General features: G+C 42.2%; 1 protein-coding gene across 2 annotated transcripts; it reads left to right on the top strand.

Moving 5' to 3' along the window:
- Positions 1 to 456: 456 nt before the first annotated feature.
- Positions 457 to 17583, top strand: LOC307196742 (myosin regulatory light chain 12B). Of its 2 annotated transcripts, none has more exons than XM_079942026.1 (4): positions 457 to 613; positions 9449 to 9644; positions 13160 to 13321; positions 14192 to 17583. In XM_079942026.1, the coding sequence occupies exons 2-4, from the start codon at positions 9464 to 9466 to the stop codon at positions 14362 to 14364; spliced, it is 516 nt and encodes a 171-aa protein (XP_079798152.1). In that variant the 5' UTR covers positions 457 to 613; positions 9449 to 9463; the 3' UTR covers positions 14365 to 17583. The 2 variants fall into 2 exon arrangements, with proteins under 2 accessions (XP_079798152.1, XP_079798153.1); XM_079942027.1 differs by lacking the exon at positions 457 to 613 and adding an exon at positions 5691 to 5884.
- The last annotated feature ends 1605 nt before the right edge of the window (positions 17584 to 19188 follow it).

Raw genomic sequence — 19188 nt, forward strand, 5'->3', positions numbered from 1 at the left:
GCGGAGACCGCTCGGCCGCAGCCCTCTTACCTTCCCCAGTGTGGCGCGGGACGGAACCTAAAAAATTGCTCGTTTTATCTGAAGTTCAAGTGTAACCAGGTGAGGTCTACTTTTACCTGCTAACTCGGGCAGCCCTGGGTGGGCGGCGCCCGCAGACCCCCAAACCTCGAGGGCTCGCGCCCGCCCAGCCGGGTCAAATTCCAGGCCGGCTCCTAGCCGGCCCGGGAATGCGGAAGGGCCGCGGGACACGCCGCGAGCGGCGGGGGAGGAAAGCGGGGAGGTGAGCGGGCCGCGGCGCCCCGGCCGCGCTGCGCCTGCCTCAGACCGCACGGCCCGAGAAACACCACGAAAACCCAAGCCGTGGTCGTCGGCCCCAGCCTCGCACCCGGGCGGACAAGGTGGACTCGGCCTCGAGCGGAGCGAGAACCGCAGCGCATCCCTCCACCCGGGGTTGGATCCCGCCTCGACTTCCGGTGCGACTTCCGGTCCGCCTCCCGAGGCAGGAAGTGCGGGTGTCGCCGCTCTAACGCTGCATCCCAGCTGCAGTTCCGCGTTCTTCGCCTCGTTCGTCTCGAGCAGGCAGTCCGGCTTCTGGTGCTGGTGTCCGGCCGCGGTGAGTGGCGTTCGCCCCCCGCGCGCGACACACCTGGGGCCGCCCCGGTGCCCCGCCCCTCCGACCTCTCGCCGCCGCCAGACCCCGGCCAGCGTGCCGGCCGGCCGGAGGCGGGCGGGCGGGGCGGGGCGGGGACTGCGGGACCTGTCGGTGGGGCAGGGAAGGTTGGCGAGGAGGTCCGGCCGCGGCCAGCCCGGCCCTAGACGTCGAGGGTACGGGAGGCTGGGGCAGATGGAACCGGGCTGGGGAACTGCCCTGCTGGCTGAGTCGGCCTGTCCCCTGCGCTGCGTCACCCGACGGCTTCACACACCTGGCGCCTCGGCGGCCGCAGCCCCGCTCCCCGCCGGCCCGGTCCGTGGGTTTGGGTGTCTGCTTAGCCCACAGGGCTGGATGCTTTGGGGGCACAGGGGTCCGCTGGTGCGTGGTTCTTGCCCGGAGCGCCGAGTTGATACCGGCTAAATGTAACGATTTCCAAGGGAGTTGTGACTCTTCGCAGCACCTTGCATCTTGTAAAGATTTACTTCATTCGTGCTGACTGAAGAAGAGGACAAATAGCAAAAATCAGGAAAGGTTTTCTGAAAAAGAGAATCGTGACCTCATTGAAGGCCTTGGACTTAGCCCTGGTGGGGAGAACTTAGTATTTCAGGCTGTATCTGTGGTAGGAGGTAACAAGACCAAAAGCTCAAAAGGTGTGAATTGTGTCGTGTGAAAAGGAGACCAGCCCGAACGGAACAGAACTGTAATGAATAATAGTTGGAAATAGGTAGATCAGTGGGGCCGTTTCACGGATGTCTTGCAAACTTGATGAGAAATGAAAGATTATGTAAGAGACATTCGGGAGTCATTTTGGATTCTTCACTAAGGGAGTGAGATGAAGAAAGGGGTGTTTAGAGGATTAGTTTGGCAGCCTTGGTTTCGGACGGATTTGCAGTGGTCCTTTGGTAAGAAAAGAATTGTAGCATTTTAGAATTCAAAAGAAACTTGTAGGTTATCTTTCGATTTATAATTGAAACCCAGCGAGGTGAGATAATTTGCCCAAGGTCACTTGAGGGGTTCACCTGCTGCCACCCATTTTCTCTGAGCATTAGGTGGACGTTCCTCATGGTTAAGTGCACGGCTTCTTGTTTGTTCTGGCTCTGTTGAATAAAACAGCTTCTGTGATGACCTACTCGAGACGCATTTATGCTTTAATGAGACTCAGTGTGGACAAGAGGAACTGCAGCTTCTGAAGGACAGGTCCCAGGTGAGGGTTGCTGGGCTTAGGAAAGATAAAAGGACTGGGATCCCCTAAATGGAGCCGGTTGTCCCTCTCCCAAGATTCGAAGACAGCATATATCTAGGGATGATTTTCATTGCCGGCAGCTTTGGGGTCTTTCTTCCCCGTTACGCACTTTAGATGTGGTGGCTTTGCTTCTTACCCCCAACCAGCTCTCCACATTTTCATGGTGGAGAAATTCTGCCACCTACATGCAGGATGTTCGGAGCTAGTGGTGCAAGCTCTGGGCTAGACTTCCTGAGTATGATCCTGCATCTAAGCTCTACGTTTTTCTAGCTGTGGCTGTAGACAGATTATTTTTTCTCTTTGCCCTAATTTTTCATTTGAGAAATGGGGATAATAACAGTGCCTATGTAATAAGTTGTGAGAATTACATATATTAATACATATGAAATGCTTAGACCAGTGCCTAGCACATATTTAGCACTCTTATTAGTACTCTTTGTTCCAGGTACTTTTTGTTATGGATTTCTTGGGGAGGGTCCAGTGGAGTTTATGCTGAACCATGGGTAAACCATAGAGAAAAGCCATATTTTGCAGAGTCATATCCAGGGGGTGATGGGAATGTTGAAGAAGGGGTGACTGTTGCACTTAAAAGAGGAACCCACAGAACTTGGAGAGAAATCGAATAAAAGAATTAAAATTTGCTAACCAGGAATAGAAAATTTCCCTACCCAGTGCAAACTTGGCTGTGGCCCCTTTGAGGTTTTAAAAATTCTTTGGCTATAATTCTGAAATAAAGGCATTGCCCTATTGAATATTAAAGATGCCAAGGAAACACAACGGCTTTATTAGTTTTCTGTAGCTATATAACAAATTACCCCCAAACTTAACACCTTAAGAAAACAATAAAGAGCTTCTGAGGGTCAGGAATTGCAGGGCAGCTTAGCTGGGCAGCTCTGGTCTGGCTCAGGATCTCCTGGAGTTGCAGTCCAGATGTCAGCTGGGTTTGCAGTCATTTGAAAGAGGATCCACCTCCAAGATGGCTGACTCACCTGGCTGGCAAGTTGGTGCTGGCTGTTGGCAGGAGGCCTCAGTTCCCTGCCACATGGACCTCTCCGTGGAGTTGTGTATAGTACCCTGTAGACCTGGTGCTGGCTTTCCCCAGATTGAGTGATCCGAGAGAGAGCATGGTAGAACCGGCAACATCTACAATATTATGACAGAGTCGCACTCCATCATTTTCAGAATATCCTATTAGTTATGAAGGGTGGCAGAATATGCCACCCCAAGATATGCCACTTTGGCATGAAGATTATTTTGAGCTGAAGGCAATTGAGAAGAAAGCAGACACAAGAAAGGCTCTTTGCCCTCCCCCAATGTGCCTAAAAGCAGGACACACATTTACAGAGGTGTTCTTCTTTCCCTCTCTACCAGGCAGGACAAAGGTTACTCTCTGGAGACAACTTTAGACTCCTAATGGAGAAGGCCGTGACTTAAATCTACAAGAGAAGCCTTACCCTTGTTTATACTGTGCTTTTAACCTTCCACACCTAGCCTCTCCCCTTCACACATGCCTTTCTTCTTTTGGCTTCAGCTGAAGATGATATTTAAGCCAGAGTTCTAAGCCACCTCTGAGAGTTGGATTTTCCCTGGGTATCTCCCCATGTGTACATGAGGTATACGTGTTAATAAACGGTGTGTTTGTTTTTCTGTTATTAATCTGTTATTACAAGGCATCAGCCAAGAACTCAGAACCACGGTCAGTGCCTTCTAAGTGTTTATCTCAGTGGTTCTCAACCGTCACTATATATTGGAATCACCTGCTGCATTTTAAAAATACAGATTCATAGACTTCACCTGTAGACATTCAGTTTCAGTTGTACTAGACCAGGACCTGGACATCACTTTTTAAAAACTTCCAAGATGGGACTTTCCCTGGCAGTCCAGTGGTTGAGACTTCGCCTTCCAATGCAGGGGGTGTGGGTTCAACCCCTGGTCAGGAGCTAAGATCCCACGTGCCTCCTGTCCAAAAAACATAAAAAACAGAAGCAATATTGTAACAAAGACTTAAAAAAAAAAAAAAAAACTTCCAAGATGATTCTAATGTTGCCAAGATTGAAACCAGAGGTTAACTGTTGTGAGAGCCATATTTACCCGCCATGTGGTAGCAGCACCTAGCTGACTTAGATGTTTCCTAGGTAGCTAACAGAATATGCTCCATGAGCATCTTTTCCAGGCTTCCAATAAAGCCATATAGGCTGGATGAGCAGTTTCTGCTTATTAATGATTATAGTGCCCATGTTTTGATTTGCACATCAGTATAGCAGGTGATTTTGCAAAAATTTAGATTATGACCTAAATATGTTGACACCACAACTACCTATAATACCGGTATTCCTATATCCCTGCCCTTCTTTAACCTCTAAAAATACTACATATAACCTTTAGTTCACTCTATATCAGAAATATACAAAAATAATGAAATAAAAATTTTGAAGAGGAAGTAAGACTTTTGTTTATTCCCGTTAAGGCTTATTCGTTACCTTATATGCTATGTTCTAAATGGATATTTTTTGTAACTATGGGGTTTGGTGGGTTTTTTTCCTTTAATATTTATAGGTCAAGTAGTAATTTCACAGTCGTACGTAAAGATTTCAAGCCTTTACCCAAACCAAAGCCATGACTGATAGGAAATACTGCCATGTGATAAACCCAATTGCACGGTTGCAGGGAGGGCCATTCATATCTTATTTTCTTCCCATTCCACTGTGCACTTCTAGTCTATACATTGGTTTCCCCAGCATAGTTTGAATTTATTTGAAAACAGAGTTTCACTAGGAATTAAATTTAGAGGAAAGTAGCTGCTCAGAAATCAGTGTTGGACTATATTGGTAAGTACTGAAAGTTTAAGAAATTTTTTGTGGTAAAAAAAATAACTAGCAGAATTGTATGAGGTAAAAAAATATATAGGTAAAATCACCTTTAACAAATGGAGTTGCATTCTAGCTCTGCCACCAGGTGACCTTGGGCAAGTTGTTTAATAACATATTTTGATATTTAGTTCCTCCATGTGTAAAGCAGGCATGTTGAATTTAGTGCACCCGAGTACCTAGCATAGGAGTCACTCAGCAAATGGTAGTAGCCATAAGTTGAGTAGACTTTTAATTCTCTCTGGTCCAAAGGCATTTGGGGGCTAGAAAAATAGCGAGAACAAATACATGAGTTAAACTGCATGGTGCCTTGGGCACATACTAGTACCAATAGTTTGGTGTTGCTGAAGGAAAAGTACAAAGCAGAGAATGGCTAGCGATGAGGCTGAAAGGTCATCCTAGAGCAGGGAAAGGTGTGTGTGCCATGCTCAGGAACTTGTACTTTGGCCTATAGGCAGTGGAGAGCCGACAGTTTCTCAAAAGGGAATGATATGGTCGTATTCATGTTTTACACACCTCTGGCTGGAAGATAAAGGATAGTCTAGAGGGGACCAAAAAGCAAGGAGGTTGGTTAGTTGGTCAATGAAATATTCTACACAAAGAGGTGATGAGGGCCCAGCATAGGGTGGTGGCAGAAGAATGAGGAAGATGAGCAAGTCTGATGAATATTTAAGAGGCAGGCTTGGTTCATCAGTGAGAGGGATGAGTCGGGGATGACTTGCATGTTTCTGGCTTGGTGAGGGCGTAAATGACGGTGCCATTAACTGACAGGAAACAGAAAGTTGAGAAAGTTTAGGAGGGGAAGATAATGAATTTTGTTTCTAACATGTTGATTCTGAATGTCTGGGATATCAAAATGGGTGCCTTTCACAAGCACAATTGGCTGTTTGATTCCACAGCTCAAGGGAAGGGTCAGCCCTGAGGATACAGACGTGGGAGTCATAGGTGTTGTCAGAACAGTGAGAGCCGATGAGATCATCCAAGGAACACAGAGTGAAAAGAATTTAATAAGCCATGGACTGTGAGAATACTCGGAAACGTGAATATTGAAGTGAGTGGAGAAGATAAGAGCCTAACAAGAAAATGGAGGAGGACCAGGCATAGAAATAGAACTGAGAGGAGGTTGGTGTCACTGAGTCAAATACAGCATTTTACTGAAACTAAATGTCATCTTCAGGAGTCTCCCTTGTTAGAGTGTAAAGTTTTAAAGGCTGGGAACCTTGGGCTCTCGTTCCATTGGGACAGTTCATTTCTACTGTTACAGTTCATCAAGGCCAAGAGTTGTTGAGGCCTGAAGAGAAGAGGGATAAAATGGTGTCAAATATAGCAGAATGGTCCAAGGAGACTTAGACCAGATTTGACAATTGGAAAGCACTTGCAAATAGAGAAGAGAAAGCCAGATTGTGATGAGTGGGAAGTGAGAAAGTGGAGAAAGCCAAGATACTTATCTCAGAAGGTAAGGACAGAGAGGGTGGTAGTTTCTTTGGGCGCCAGAGTTCTCTTTAGATTGACTGTTTTGCAACAACCTTGCCTCACTTTTCAGCTGAGGTTTTATTATCAGTTGATATTTTCTGTATGTACTTTGTATATTTATATACAAATATAAATGTGCACTGGTTTTAAATGAAGTACAGAGAAAATGTAAACTGTTTTTCTTTTTAAAGAGATCATGGTGTCATTTCATTGAGCCATACCTGCTCTGTAACAGGTTTTGAGTGGCGGCTCAGACTTGCTCACGGTATAATGGCTTTTCTAGCCTTACTGGGTTACCTCCTCATTCTCGCTCCCAGGCATTTTCCGTAATAAAGATCCTTGCATGTGCAGTCTCTTCTTGGCATCAGCTTCTTGGAGAACTCCAACTAAGTTTTAAAAATGTTTAAATAGAATATACTTTTGGGTTAGCTGTAGCGTTTGCATGAAACAACTGATTATTTTTTAAAAATAAAGATTTTCTCTTTGGGAGGTTTTTCTAAATGACTATTGCGGACATAGTTTACTGATACTGAGGGAGAGAACTAATTCTTGGCTTCAGATCTACTGTCTTTTATATCTTTTGAATCTTGAAGAAATAGAATCATAGAATTTTTAGCATGCGAAAGAATTTTAATCCAGCAGTTTTGGAATGTGAGGAAGAATTAAAGCAGAGTCAAGTGCCTTGCTAGTGGACCACATTCTGTCTCCGATTGAACCTTCAATATAACTAAGGTCACATGACTAGCTAGTTACAGGAAGGAGAAGAAATTAACATTTACTCAGGCCTTGTATGCCCGGAGGGGAGGGAGTTGAAATGTTGAAGTAAGGACTCTAAGGCTGACATGCTTCAAAACTGCAAACAGGGCTTCCCTGGTGGCGCAGTGGTTGAGAGTCCACCTGCTGATGCAGGGGACACGGGTTCGTGCCCGCGTCTGGGAAGATCCCACATGCTGCGGAGCTGCTGGGCCGGCTGAGCCTGCGTGTCCGGAGCCTGTGCTCCGCAATGGGAGAGGCCACAACAGTGAGAGGCCTGTGTACTGCAAAAAACAAAAAAAAACTGCAAACAAACTAAAACAATGTAGGTTAAAAGTCCAAGACCGAAAGTCCCGGAGACCCAGGTCCAGAATTCCCTTGCCCAGCCACTGCCCTCACCAGTCACCTGCTTTCACACTGCGAGGCTGCAGAGTTAGAGAACAGTCCCCAAGGCCACCCTCATTTCTGACACCAATTCCAAGTTTCGTTCCCCAAGACGACCCTCAGGTTCAGTAATTCGCTAGAACTTACAGAACTCACTGAAAGCTGTTACACCTATGGTTATGGTTTACTGCAGTAAAAGGATTCAGATTAAAGTCAACCAAGGGAAGAGACTCGTGGTATGGAGTCCAGGAGAATTCCAAATGCTTAGCTTCCAGTGGTCATTTCCATGGGCAGTGTTGACCTCTCCTGGCAGCAAGGCGTGGCGGTGAGCATGGAGCATGGCCTGCCAGAGAGCTCGCTTGACCCTTCATAGCCATAGTTTTTACTGCGGCTCTGTCCCCTAGATACTGTCCCCACTCCTAGGCTGACTTCAGTCTCCAGTTCCTCTAGAGGCCAAGCTGATTAACACCTCACCCAGAGCCCCCATGATAAATCACGTTGTTAGACTCTCTGGTGTGACCCAAGACCCCAGATATACCAGGCAGAACATTATAAGAGCTTAGAGATTACCTCCCAGGAGCTGAGGACAGAGGCCACACCTCTCTTACAAGGGCCATTGATTTTTTTTTTTTTTTTAACCTAGGTATTACCTACCTCATAGGGCAGTTGTGAACATTGAATACGAACGACAGTGGAGCAAACAATTATTCTGGTGTCCGTGGGTTTTCAAGAAATAGTGAAGCTGAGATTCAGACTCAAGATTTTTCTGATTCCAAAGCCAGGAGTATTTTTGTGTTGTATTTATTTACATCATTTAAAACTGCAAATAAAAATGGAATGAGAAGGGAATTCCCTGGCGGTCAGTGGTTGGGACTCGGAGCTTTCACAGCCAGGGCCCGGGTTCAGTCCCCGGTTGGGAAACTAAGATCCTGCAAGCCACGTGGTGGCCCAAAAAAAAAAGGAATGAGAAGTGTCCATTCTTTTTGACATTTAAAACATTGGTGGCTTTCAGTAGAGTATCGGGCCACCACTAAAGGTGTATTACGGAGAATTGAGAAGTGATGGGGAAGATGAGAAAATGGAGAGAGTTGAGTAGTAGAGTACTATTCTAAAAGTTTTATCAAGGGAAAGGGGAAATGAGGATGTAGCTAGAAGGGATACAAGACTAAAGATACATTTTGATGATTTTTTTTAAAAATATATATTTATTTATTTATTTTGGCTGCACTGGGTCTTAGTTGTGGCATGTGGGATATTTAGTTGGGGTACGCTGGATCTTTAGTTGCAGCATGCAGATTTCTTAGTTGCGGCATGCGTGTGGTATCTAGTTCCCTGACCAGGGATCGAACCTGGGCCCTCTGCATTGGGAGTGCAGAGTCTCATCCACTGGACCACCAGGGAAGTCCCATTGATGTTTTTTTAGAATGAGAGCCTTTTGAACATGTACCTTATAGTAACTATACTAGTCTCTTTGCATATGTTATCTCATTTAATTCTCACTTGCATTAGAGTAGATATTGTGTTTCGCTGTAAAACTGAGGGTCGAGTGAGGTTCCCTGGTTTTCAGACCATTTTTTGGAAGAAACCAAGGCTCAGAGAGGTTATGCAATATTGGTAGTAAAATGAAGTTAAAAGGTGTACCTACTGCATAGGATTGTTGTGAGGGTTAAATGGGACAATCCTCGTGAAAGTAAGATGTCCGCTTTGGAGCCTTTCTCTTTAGGGGAGCACCCTGCCCTCATAACAGTGCTTGGCACATAGTAGCACTCGGTAAATGCGATCTATTGCTATGTGCTTTAAAACTCATTCACATTTAATAAAAATGAGGTTCGTGAAGTTTGGGATGAAGCCACATCAATAATTTCTATTCTGTTTCTTCAAAACTGCTTTTGTCCTAGCTGTTTAATTGTGACATTGGAAATAAAGTTTATATGTATATTCCCACCCAAATAAAGTAATAATTCTACAATACATTGAAATATTTTTTCTCACTAACTTTAGGTGTTGTGAATTCTTTTTTTTTTGCTTTATGTTTTTATGCATTCTGTTTTGCTTTATGTTCCTTTTTAACTCTAGGATTAAACCGCCACCATGTCTAGCAAAAAGGCAAAGACCAAGACCAAGAAGCGCCCCCAGCGCGCAACCTCCAACGTGTTCGCCATGTTTGACCAGTCACAGATTCAGGAGTTCAAGGAGGCCTTCAACATGATCGATCAGAACAGAGATGGTTTCATCGACAAGGAAGACTTGCATGATATGCTTGCTTCTCTAGGTAGACTTTTATGTTCTTAATATTCCTGCTTCCCCAAAATAATTAGCGTTTTATGAATTATTTTTTGTGTGATGTACAGATATTAATCTCCTGGTCTCAAAGGCCTCTTGAGAGATGTTGGGTAGGAGGCACCATACTGAGGCTTGGCCCGTCATAAGAGGATATGCCTTCGGGGGTGGGGGCCTGGCTGCCACTGTGGCTAGGCAGGCTTCCGTTCCTGTTAGCTAAATATGATAGGTCTACAAGGTGAAAAGCCAGGGGACGACTAGATGGCAAGATACCAGAATCTTAAACAAAAAGTGTGGACAATAATATAATGTATTAAGTAATAAAAGTTGAGGACAGGTTATATGACAGAGGTGACGGTCATAAGTGATAACGACCATCTCAGGGAGGAAGGGCAGTGCTCCTAAAAAAAGGGAACACAGGGAAGGGGGCTTCCACAATTTATATATATTTTTTATAATTAAAATAAAATGTAAAGATAGAAGATTTATCGATTTATTTTTACACATTTATTTAGCTATAGTTGATTTACAATATTGTGTTAGTTTCAGGTGTACAGCTTCAGATTCTTTTCCACTGTAGATTTATTACAAGATATTAAGTATAGTTACTTGTGCTATGCAGTAAATCCTGTTGTTTATCTGTTTTTTGTATAGTGGTGTGTATCTGTTAATCCCAAACCCCTACTTTATCCCTCCCCCCACACCTTTCCCCTTTGGTAACCATAAGTTTGTTTTCTATGTCTGTGAGTCTGTTTCTGTTTTGTAAATAAGTTGATTTATAATTTTTTTTTTAGATTCCACATACAAGTGATATGTAACATTTGTCTTTGCCTGCCTGACTTACTTCACTTAGTATGATAATCTCTAGACCCATCCATGTTGCTGCAAATGGCAATATTTCATTTAAAGATACAGGATTTAAAGCAAACATAAACTGCCCTTTGTCATTCTGGCTATGTCGGCGTTAATCTACTGTTCCTTATATGATTTTGTTATTTTGATCTTAAGGAAAGAGGGGAAAGTCCTCCATGTCCTGCCTGAATTGGCACTGATTTTACAGTTGGAAGAAAGGAGTATCAAGTCAGGGGGTTCTTGATAGGCCAGAATGATGGGCAGGGAAGGGGGCACAAGTCAGGGATGGCCCACAGGTAGGCTCTGCACTCTAACGTTTCTGTGCCTGACCATGAGCCAGAAAGGGCAGTTCAAGGGCCAGAGGACAAAGAGAGAGAATTTTGTTACTTTTTTCTTTTTAGTAACCACATGATTTTGTTCATCTCTGTTATTTTTTTCTCCTAGTGTGTTATTTTGAAATTTTTTAAGCCTATAAAAAGTTGAAAGAACGGTGTAATGAACACGCATCCATCCTTTACTCAGATTCACGAGCTGTTAACATTTTGCAACATTGCCTTTATTCAGAGTGAGAGTTGAGTCTTGCAACATGGCCTTTATTCAAAGTGAGAGTTGAGTCAAGATACTGATCTGACTTGTTGACTTGCAGGTGGGGTGGGTCCCAGTGTTTTCCACACTCTGAATAGCTAAGTACTAAGTGTCCTTTGGGGAGCAGGTCACTACTGAAGAAGGCCACCGAGGAGAATTGAGGGCCTGAGTTGTATTACAAAGATCAAACACTCAAGCCTATCCCCTGGTCCTAGTAGATGCTCAGTTAATTTTTGTTGGATGAATGAGTGATGGTAGAGTAAGAGACTTTTGGGAGCTTCCATTTTGGGGAATGCCATGCCTTTAGAGATACATATTTACCTTTTAAATCAACAAATTATATTAGATGCCTTGAATGGGTCCATAGGTGCTTAAGCCTAAGCCAATTCATTTTAAATCCCTGTGTCTTTTTCGTACCCATGTTCTCTTGACACCTTTGGGTTACACTTTTTACCCCCAAAAATTGCTGCAAGAGAGTCGTGTTAAATCTGGAGGTAGAAAAGTAGTCCTTTTTAGCTACTTTCACTTACTCGAAGAATCTTGAGATTAATTTTGGGCTAATTTTGTATCGATATGTCAAATAGGTATAATGAGTGAAGGTTGTAATGCAGTAAGACAGATGCCAACTTGGCACTTAAATTTCACCCAAATTCCTGGGAGTAAAACTTACATATGAACCATAATTCTAGATTTGACTGTCATTAGCACTTAGCTGGGTATAATAGTGAGATGCTGACATGGATGCTCTTTTCATGGAGAATCATACAAACTTAATGTTGGAAGGGACCTTTCAGATACCAAGTTTAACTAGACCATTAAACCCTAGACAGTTTCCACCTTGTCCCAGGGCACACAGTCAGTGGCAGAACTGGGATTCAAACCCACTATTCCAGACCCTTCGTTCAGTGCTGCTTTTCTGCACCATGTGGACCTCACACATGCCAGGACAAAGAGAACTCTTTGTTACTCCCACCACATGTGGCCATTCCAGGGGAATTTCTCCCAACTTCGAAGGGAGGGTCAGGGGAGTTCCCTCACCACCATACCAGAAGAGGGAGAAGTGTCCTTGGTTGGAACTGAGATTAAGGTTTCCCATCATGAACAATACTAAACAAGACTATATTTCAGCAATATGAGTAAACAGCATCTGGGGATATGTCTGACAACCAAGTAGAACATAACATTGTTTAAAATGAGCTCCCAGGGACTTCCCTGGTGGTGCAGTGGTTGAGAATCCGCCTGCCAGTGCAGGGGACACGGATTTGAGCCCTTGTCCAAGAAGATCCCACATGCCACGGAGCAACTAAGCTCATGTACCACAACTACTGAACCTGCACTCTAGAGCCCACGTGCCACACTACTGAAGCCCGCGTGCCTAGAGTCTGTGCTCCGCAACAAGAGAAGCCACCGCAATGAGAAGCCTGCGCACCACAACGAAGAGTAGCCCCCGCTCGCCGCAACTAGAGAAAGCCCACGCGCAGCAACGAAGACCCAATGCAGCCATAAATAAATAATAAACAGATTGATTAATTAATTAATTTTAAATAATAAATAAAATGAACTCCCAGTTCTAAACCAACCTAATAGTTTCAGCTTAAATGACCAACTTATAAATAAATTGTTTGAAGCATACCAATTATAGGCAACTTACTGCAGTTAGAAATATGAATATTTAGATTTTTTAAACAACCAGTATTGAAATGCCCTGATGGGTCTTTAATGTTATCAGCATTCAAGATGTAGTAATGTGGCATTACCTGGTTCATAGTTTCATGTGTGTGTTTTATTTTTAATGAAAAATAGTGAAGGAAAAGTTGCAGGAAGTATCAGTGAATGGACAGTATTCAACCTAAGCCCAGAATGCATTTTATTTATGATGTAGCAAAGATTTTTTTATGTTGTTAAAAATTGTCTTTTTTAAATGTTCTTAATGTAAGTTAATTGAAATATTAGTTTCGTGTGATGGTGATGTAACTTTTAAAAATATGTTGGGGAACATAACAATAACAGAATAATTATTTATTGAAATGAGTTCTTTGTCCTTAAATGTTAAAATGTGCGATTTTCTAGGGAAGAATCCAACCGATGCGTACCTCGAAGCCATGATGAATGAGGCTCCAGGGCCCATAAACTTCACCATGTTCCTTACCATGTTTGGGGAGAAGCTGAATGGCACAGACCCAGAAGATGTCATCAGAAACGCTTTTGCTTGCTTTGATGAAGAAGCAACTGGTGAGCACTCTTTGTTTATGCCCAGCCTCATTCCAGACTATGTGAAACACTTTTTAGGGAATGAGAAAGATTAGCAAAATATAAATTTTTAAAAATGAGTAGAGGGAAACTATCATTTATGATAGGACAGTCGACCAAGAATGGCTAGAACACAGGGTAGGTCATAAAGCTACACGGTTTGTGGTGTTAATCTTTGAATCTGGTTCTGAGCTTCCTGGAAGCCAAAGGGAGAATTTTCTTTTAAATAGTGTTTCTTAGACAATATACTGCTTCAAGAAACTTTAAGTTTCACCAAAAAGTATAGTTAACTAACTTGGACAATTAAAATCTTCGGTTTTTTTCCCTTATTATTTAAAAATGTGTGAAGAAAGCCCTGCTGTTCCGTTTTCTGATTTCTCTCGTTTTCCCCTTTGCTTCTGTGTTAACCCTCTGCTCAGCCACGCGCATCGCCTCCTCACATACACCTCGCATCCTCCTTCCTGCTTCCCCCTTGCTACCTATTAAAACTGCACCGTCCTTCGTGCACGTTTGGTCTTGGCAACGCTGCCCTTTTGTTCTGGGTATCTGCCTTTTTTTTTTTTTAATATATCTGAAATACAAGGTATTTTTTTTCTCCTCTGGAAAATGCTCGCTTCAAATTAATTTTGTAAGCGTATGATCTACTAACTGACTTTGTAAATGATTTAATTTAATATTAATAAAGAACTCTAAAAATAATAGGAAAAGATAAGGATATGGTTATATATTGCTTTATATTGTTCAGGTAAATATGTATGTTCTGAAATATCTTGTAAGATTGACGTAGTTGAGAACCAAATCATTCAAGTGCCGGGAAGTGTTTGCAACTCCCCTTTTTCTGCTGCCTTCCAGGCACCATTCAGGAGGATTACCTTCGAGAGCTGCTGACCACGATGGGAGATCGGTTTACAGATGAGGAAGTGGATGAGCTGTATAGAGAAGCACCTATTGACAAAAAGGGGAATTTCAATTACATTGAGTTCACGCGCATCCTTAAACATGGAGCGAAAGACAAAGATGATTGAAAAGAACTTGAGCTAAGACTTTCCAATTACTTTGTCTTACTCTGTTTTATTTCCCAGACACTTCCCCCCTCATAGACCTGTTGCATGCAACTTAGTTTCACAGCTTTGCCTCTTTTTCGGTGTATTTATTCTAGACCTTTCTGCCACTTAGCACTTGTATAATCAGACTGCAAATGGGGATGAGGTTGTAAATTGTATTGAGAAAAAGCATTGCGAATAAAAATCAACAAATGTGAAAGCCCAGGAAAATATATCCGGTATTTCTGGTTTTGCTGGATTTTTACATTTTTATATAATAAAAATGCTATTTTGAAATAAAGATTATGCTGACTCAGATGTAATATAATGGAAAGTTAAATAACTGGTAGTTGGGGGTAGTCGTTTTTTTAGATTTTCAAGTTCGTATAATTCAGATTCCATAGTAAAACTGATTGTTCACATGTATGGGACAGTGTTCTTCAGTATAAGTTAAATAACATCATTATACAGTAAAAACTGGTTGTACCTTAGTTTCTTTCATGCTTCTGGTAAGTCAGATGTTTAAATTATTGAATGATAAATATAGAATGTATCTGAGAAAACACAATGTTTTACTGATTTGAGTCTAGGAACATGAGGCAAAATTCTGAAGAAAAGAATAGTTATTATTGAACATATACAGTGTGTAAAGCATTGCATGTAGACGATTTTCATTGACTCTTCCCAGCACCCTTGTGGGATAGAATTTTATTAGCCCTGTATTTCAAGGGGAAGAACTGAGCACCAGGGAGTCAAGTGATTGATCTGAGTCTCTGTCAGAGCTGGGACTCCAGGCCAGGGCACCCCACTCCAGAGTGAGGATTCTGGGACCACTGTGCTGTCTCTGAAAAGCCCCAAATGCCTAAAAGGTCAAGATATTTCCATTACATTCTAACATGGTTTTGTAGTCATTATTGAAATTTAAAATAACTTGGGGACATTGATTGTTGGAACAGAATTTCAGAAAATTCTATCCAGGTGAAAAATAGAGGACCAAAGATTATAAGCAATATAATCTTCCAACCGCCTTCAGTTGGAAGGTGGTTCACATAGTGTAGAGTGTAGACTGGATGGAAGGTCTGAAAACCATACAGACAAGGCTGCTATGAGCTCGCTTAACATCCTCAAGGCCAAGCAATATGAGAAGTAGGAGAGAAAAACCTAAAAACAGAAAAAAATCCATTTAAAAAAAAAGTTTCCCAACGTTGTTCAACACCTATTCCCTCTTAAATGTATTGATATTCTATCTCCGTAAAATCGATGCATTTACACGTCGTTTAACGTTTGTGCTTCCGAGCTTGCTGTGGTAGGCAAATCCTTGCTATCAATTAATTTTTCTAGGTTTTTCATCATCTTTAAAAAGAGCAGTTCCACTCTCGTGGTCTAGTGCAAGAGAAGTGCTTTGCAGTTCATAAGAGCTTTCGCACTTATGACCTAATCCTCACCGCCCATGAGGTAAGGAGGGCAAGTAATATCCCTGCTTTTCATATGAGAGCTGAAGTTTAGAACAGCCATAGCACCTGTCCGAGGTCCCACAAGAATAAGAATCCACATCTGGCTCCCTTTTCTACTTCCAAGTGTAAAGTCACGTGCAGTGTCAAAACCAGAATCACCGTGTGTAGAAGGAGAAGGGGAAGCGTACTGGGATCATCTTGACTGTCATTAACAAATACTTATCAGTTACCTGTTATGTGCCAGGCACTGTTCTCTGTTCGGGATAACTGGGGGGGCAGGACAAACAAGGACGCCACCCTCCTGGGGCTCAGCTCCTTAGTGGGAGATGAGGAAGGCACCTCTAAGTATCGTGGGACACAGAACTTGAGCAAGTGCAGAGAGGGCCTCTGAGGTGAGATCTGAATCATGAGAAGAGGGTCCCCGTGTGGAAGTCAGGAAGGATGTTCCACTCACAGGGGACGGTCCTTCCAAGGCAGACACTGGCGGAAGCACTGGGAGAGCTCAAGGGAAGGACATAAGGATGGTGTTTGCTGCGTGGTCTACGTGCAAAATCAGGGCTTTGGGCAGGGAAGAAATGTGAATTATGTTTTAAAAACTCAACCTTGCTGCTGAGTATAGAATGGAGGGCAAGAGTAGCAGCAAGAAGACTTCCAGTTAGGAGGCTATCACTATGGTCCAGGCAAGTCAAGAGGGTGGCTTGGTCTCCAGATGGTCGCACAGGTGGCTCTGCTGCCTGACCTATTTACTCTGTTCCAGCCTTTTCTTGTCACCAGCTCTCTGGCATCATTTTAACTGCATTTATTCTTTTGCTCTGCTTAAAGGCAGATTTGAGAAGATTGGGAGGTTGAAAAAGTTTTCAAGATTAAAAACAAGAAAAACTGTCTCTTGAATGCCTTGTGTTGACCTGACGTAACCCATTCTGTTTCATCCATAGTATCTATAAAGAGAGTAGTGGAATCCAGCATGCACTATAAGGCACTCAGCTAGGACCTTTTTCCTCTCTGGTTCAATAAATATTACTGATGATGATGAAAACTCTATTTTAGTATCTTTCCTTTTTTGAGAACAACTTAGTAATGATCTCTAAAATTGACAATTGATGCCTTGGCCAACACAATTGGAATGTGTGTTTGTACTCAGGTATTTAAAACTATGCTGGATGGTTGCTCTGTACTAAGCATGTACACTACTGGCCTTTGAGGTAGGTTTTTGTTTTGTTTTAATTATCCTTGTTCTACAGATAAAGCACTGAGGCGCAGAGAAGTAACTTCCCCAGGTTACACAGGTAGGAACCAATGGGACCATAATTTGAGTCCAGTCAGTCGAGCTCCTGAACCTGCCCTCTCAGAAAAATAATTATTGAAAGTAACACCACTGGTTTCTTACCATTGTACAGGAATTTTAAAAGCATTCATTATTGCATTTGATCCTCAAAACTCTAGGACGTGGATAAGATAGGCAATATTATCCCATTTTACAGGTGAGAATACTGAGTTATAGACGTTATCCCACTTGCTCAACTTTATATATAAAGTACACAGTGTCTGAGCCATGACTAGCTTTTAAGCTTTTTGAGTGAGGGTGCTTCTCATTAAACCTATAATTTCCTAATTAGATAATACCTGTAGCCTGATCAACATCTTTTTCTCATTTATAAATGTATATATACTATATATCATATATATGAAAGCCATTAATATTTATAAAATTGAAATTGTTTAGTTATACATTTAATGAATCATCTTTCCTGATAAAATAATTGCATAAAAATGAAGTTTTAAATTCAGCATATATATGAATAAATAACTTGAATAAGAATTTTCTTGATTGTAATTTTTTTAACATTTTAGTGTTTTTGAAAACAAAATGTCTTACAATCAATGTATATATTCAATAGTTTATCCTTAAAAATAATTGCATCGATGTTGCATCTCAAAATTGAAAGGTCTAAAAAAAAAATGAAGGGTCTTAAAAGATAAACATTATTTAGAATATACATATATAAACTACTGAAAAATCTGGTGTGAATAGGCTCTGTCATCTGGGAAATATGAACGAGGATGAGAAAGTTTATCACATACTGAAATTTTGGGAAAAATTTTCTTGGACAGAAAAATGGGGAAGATTACAAATTGCATACATCACTCTGTACTTAATCTCGGGTCAATCGTTTTTAGAGCAGGCGATGTTGTCATATGCACTCTTAGAGACAATAACTAGAAGGGTCACTAGATGGCACTATTATTCTTAGTACTGTAGTAACCTATTCCGTAGTGAACTTGAGAGTGACAAAGCATGAATAATCAGAGAGCATTAGTCCAATAATGCTGTAACTTTGTCAAAATTGTTTCTTAAAAGGAAAGAATTGATGATAAAGTCTGTTACAATGAAATTCATACTATTTTGTGAACCCCAAAATGCAGGGAACGATCTCTAGGCCTCCTTTTCACAACGCAGCATTCATTTATTCATTCATTCAATCATTCGTTCACTTACAAATATTTATTGAGTGTTTTGAAAGTGCCAGGATCTCAGTGAAGCTCTGGTTATTTTCACACTGAAGTAATGACTTCTTTTTTCAAGTAAGAGCGCAGGTTTCGCACTAGTAAGACCTGAATCCTCCACTTACTGGGTCATCTTAAGTAAGCCCTTATTATTATTATAACTTCTGTTGTTGAGATGAGAAGAGTAAGGCACAGAGCCAGTGGCTGTGGATGGAAATACTTTGTAAAATCATGCTTTCTATATGAATACTATTACTACCTCAAGAATGTTGAGGACTATGTCTAGTAGTAGTTCTATTTACATAATAGACTATTAAGTGACACAATCTAAGCTTATTAAGATCAACCTCGGGACTTCCCTGGTGGCGCAGTGGTTAAGAATCCGCCTGCCAATGCAGGGGACACAGGTTTGAGCCCTGGTCCAGGAAGATCCCACATGCCGTGGAGCAACTAAGCCTGTGCACCACAACTACTGAGCCTGTGTTCTAGAGCCCATGAGCCACAACTACTGAGCCCCGTGCCACAACTACTGAAGCCTGCGCTCCTAGAACCTGTGCTCCGCAACAAGAGAAGACACTGCAATGAGAGGATCGTGCACCACAATGAAGAGCAGCCCCCGTTCGCTGCAACTAGAGAAAGCCCGCGTGCAGCAACGAAGACCCAACACGGCCAAAAACAAAAGTAATTAATTAATTTAAAAATATATATATATATATGCTAAAAAAAAAGAAAACATTATTTCAAAAAAAAAAGATCAGCCTCAACACAAGTGACCATGAGACAGTTTCTCAGTGCAGCTCTTCCCTGCCTCAATATATGTCTTGGAAATACCATCAGAATCAAAACG

This window comes from Stenella coeruleoalba (assembly GCF_951394435.1).
Source record: "Stenella coeruleoalba genome assembly, chromosome: 14".
Classification (NCBI taxonomy): domain Eukaryota; kingdom Metazoa; phylum Chordata; class Mammalia; order Artiodactyla; family Delphinidae; genus Stenella; species Stenella coeruleoalba.

Coding starts and splice junctions, on each gene's coding strand:
- LOC307196742 (XM_079942026.1), top strand. CDS start 9,464: ATGTCTAGCAAAAAGGCAAAGACCAAGACCAAGAAGCGCCCCCAGCGC. Junction 9,645..13,159: donor TGATATGCTTGCTTCTCTAG/GTAGACTTTTAT, acceptor GCGATTTTCTAG/GGAAGAATCCAACCGATGCG. Junction 13,322..14,191: donor CTTTGATGAAGAAGCAACTG/GTGAGCACTCTT, acceptor GCTGCCTTCCAG/GCACCATTCAGGAGGATTAC.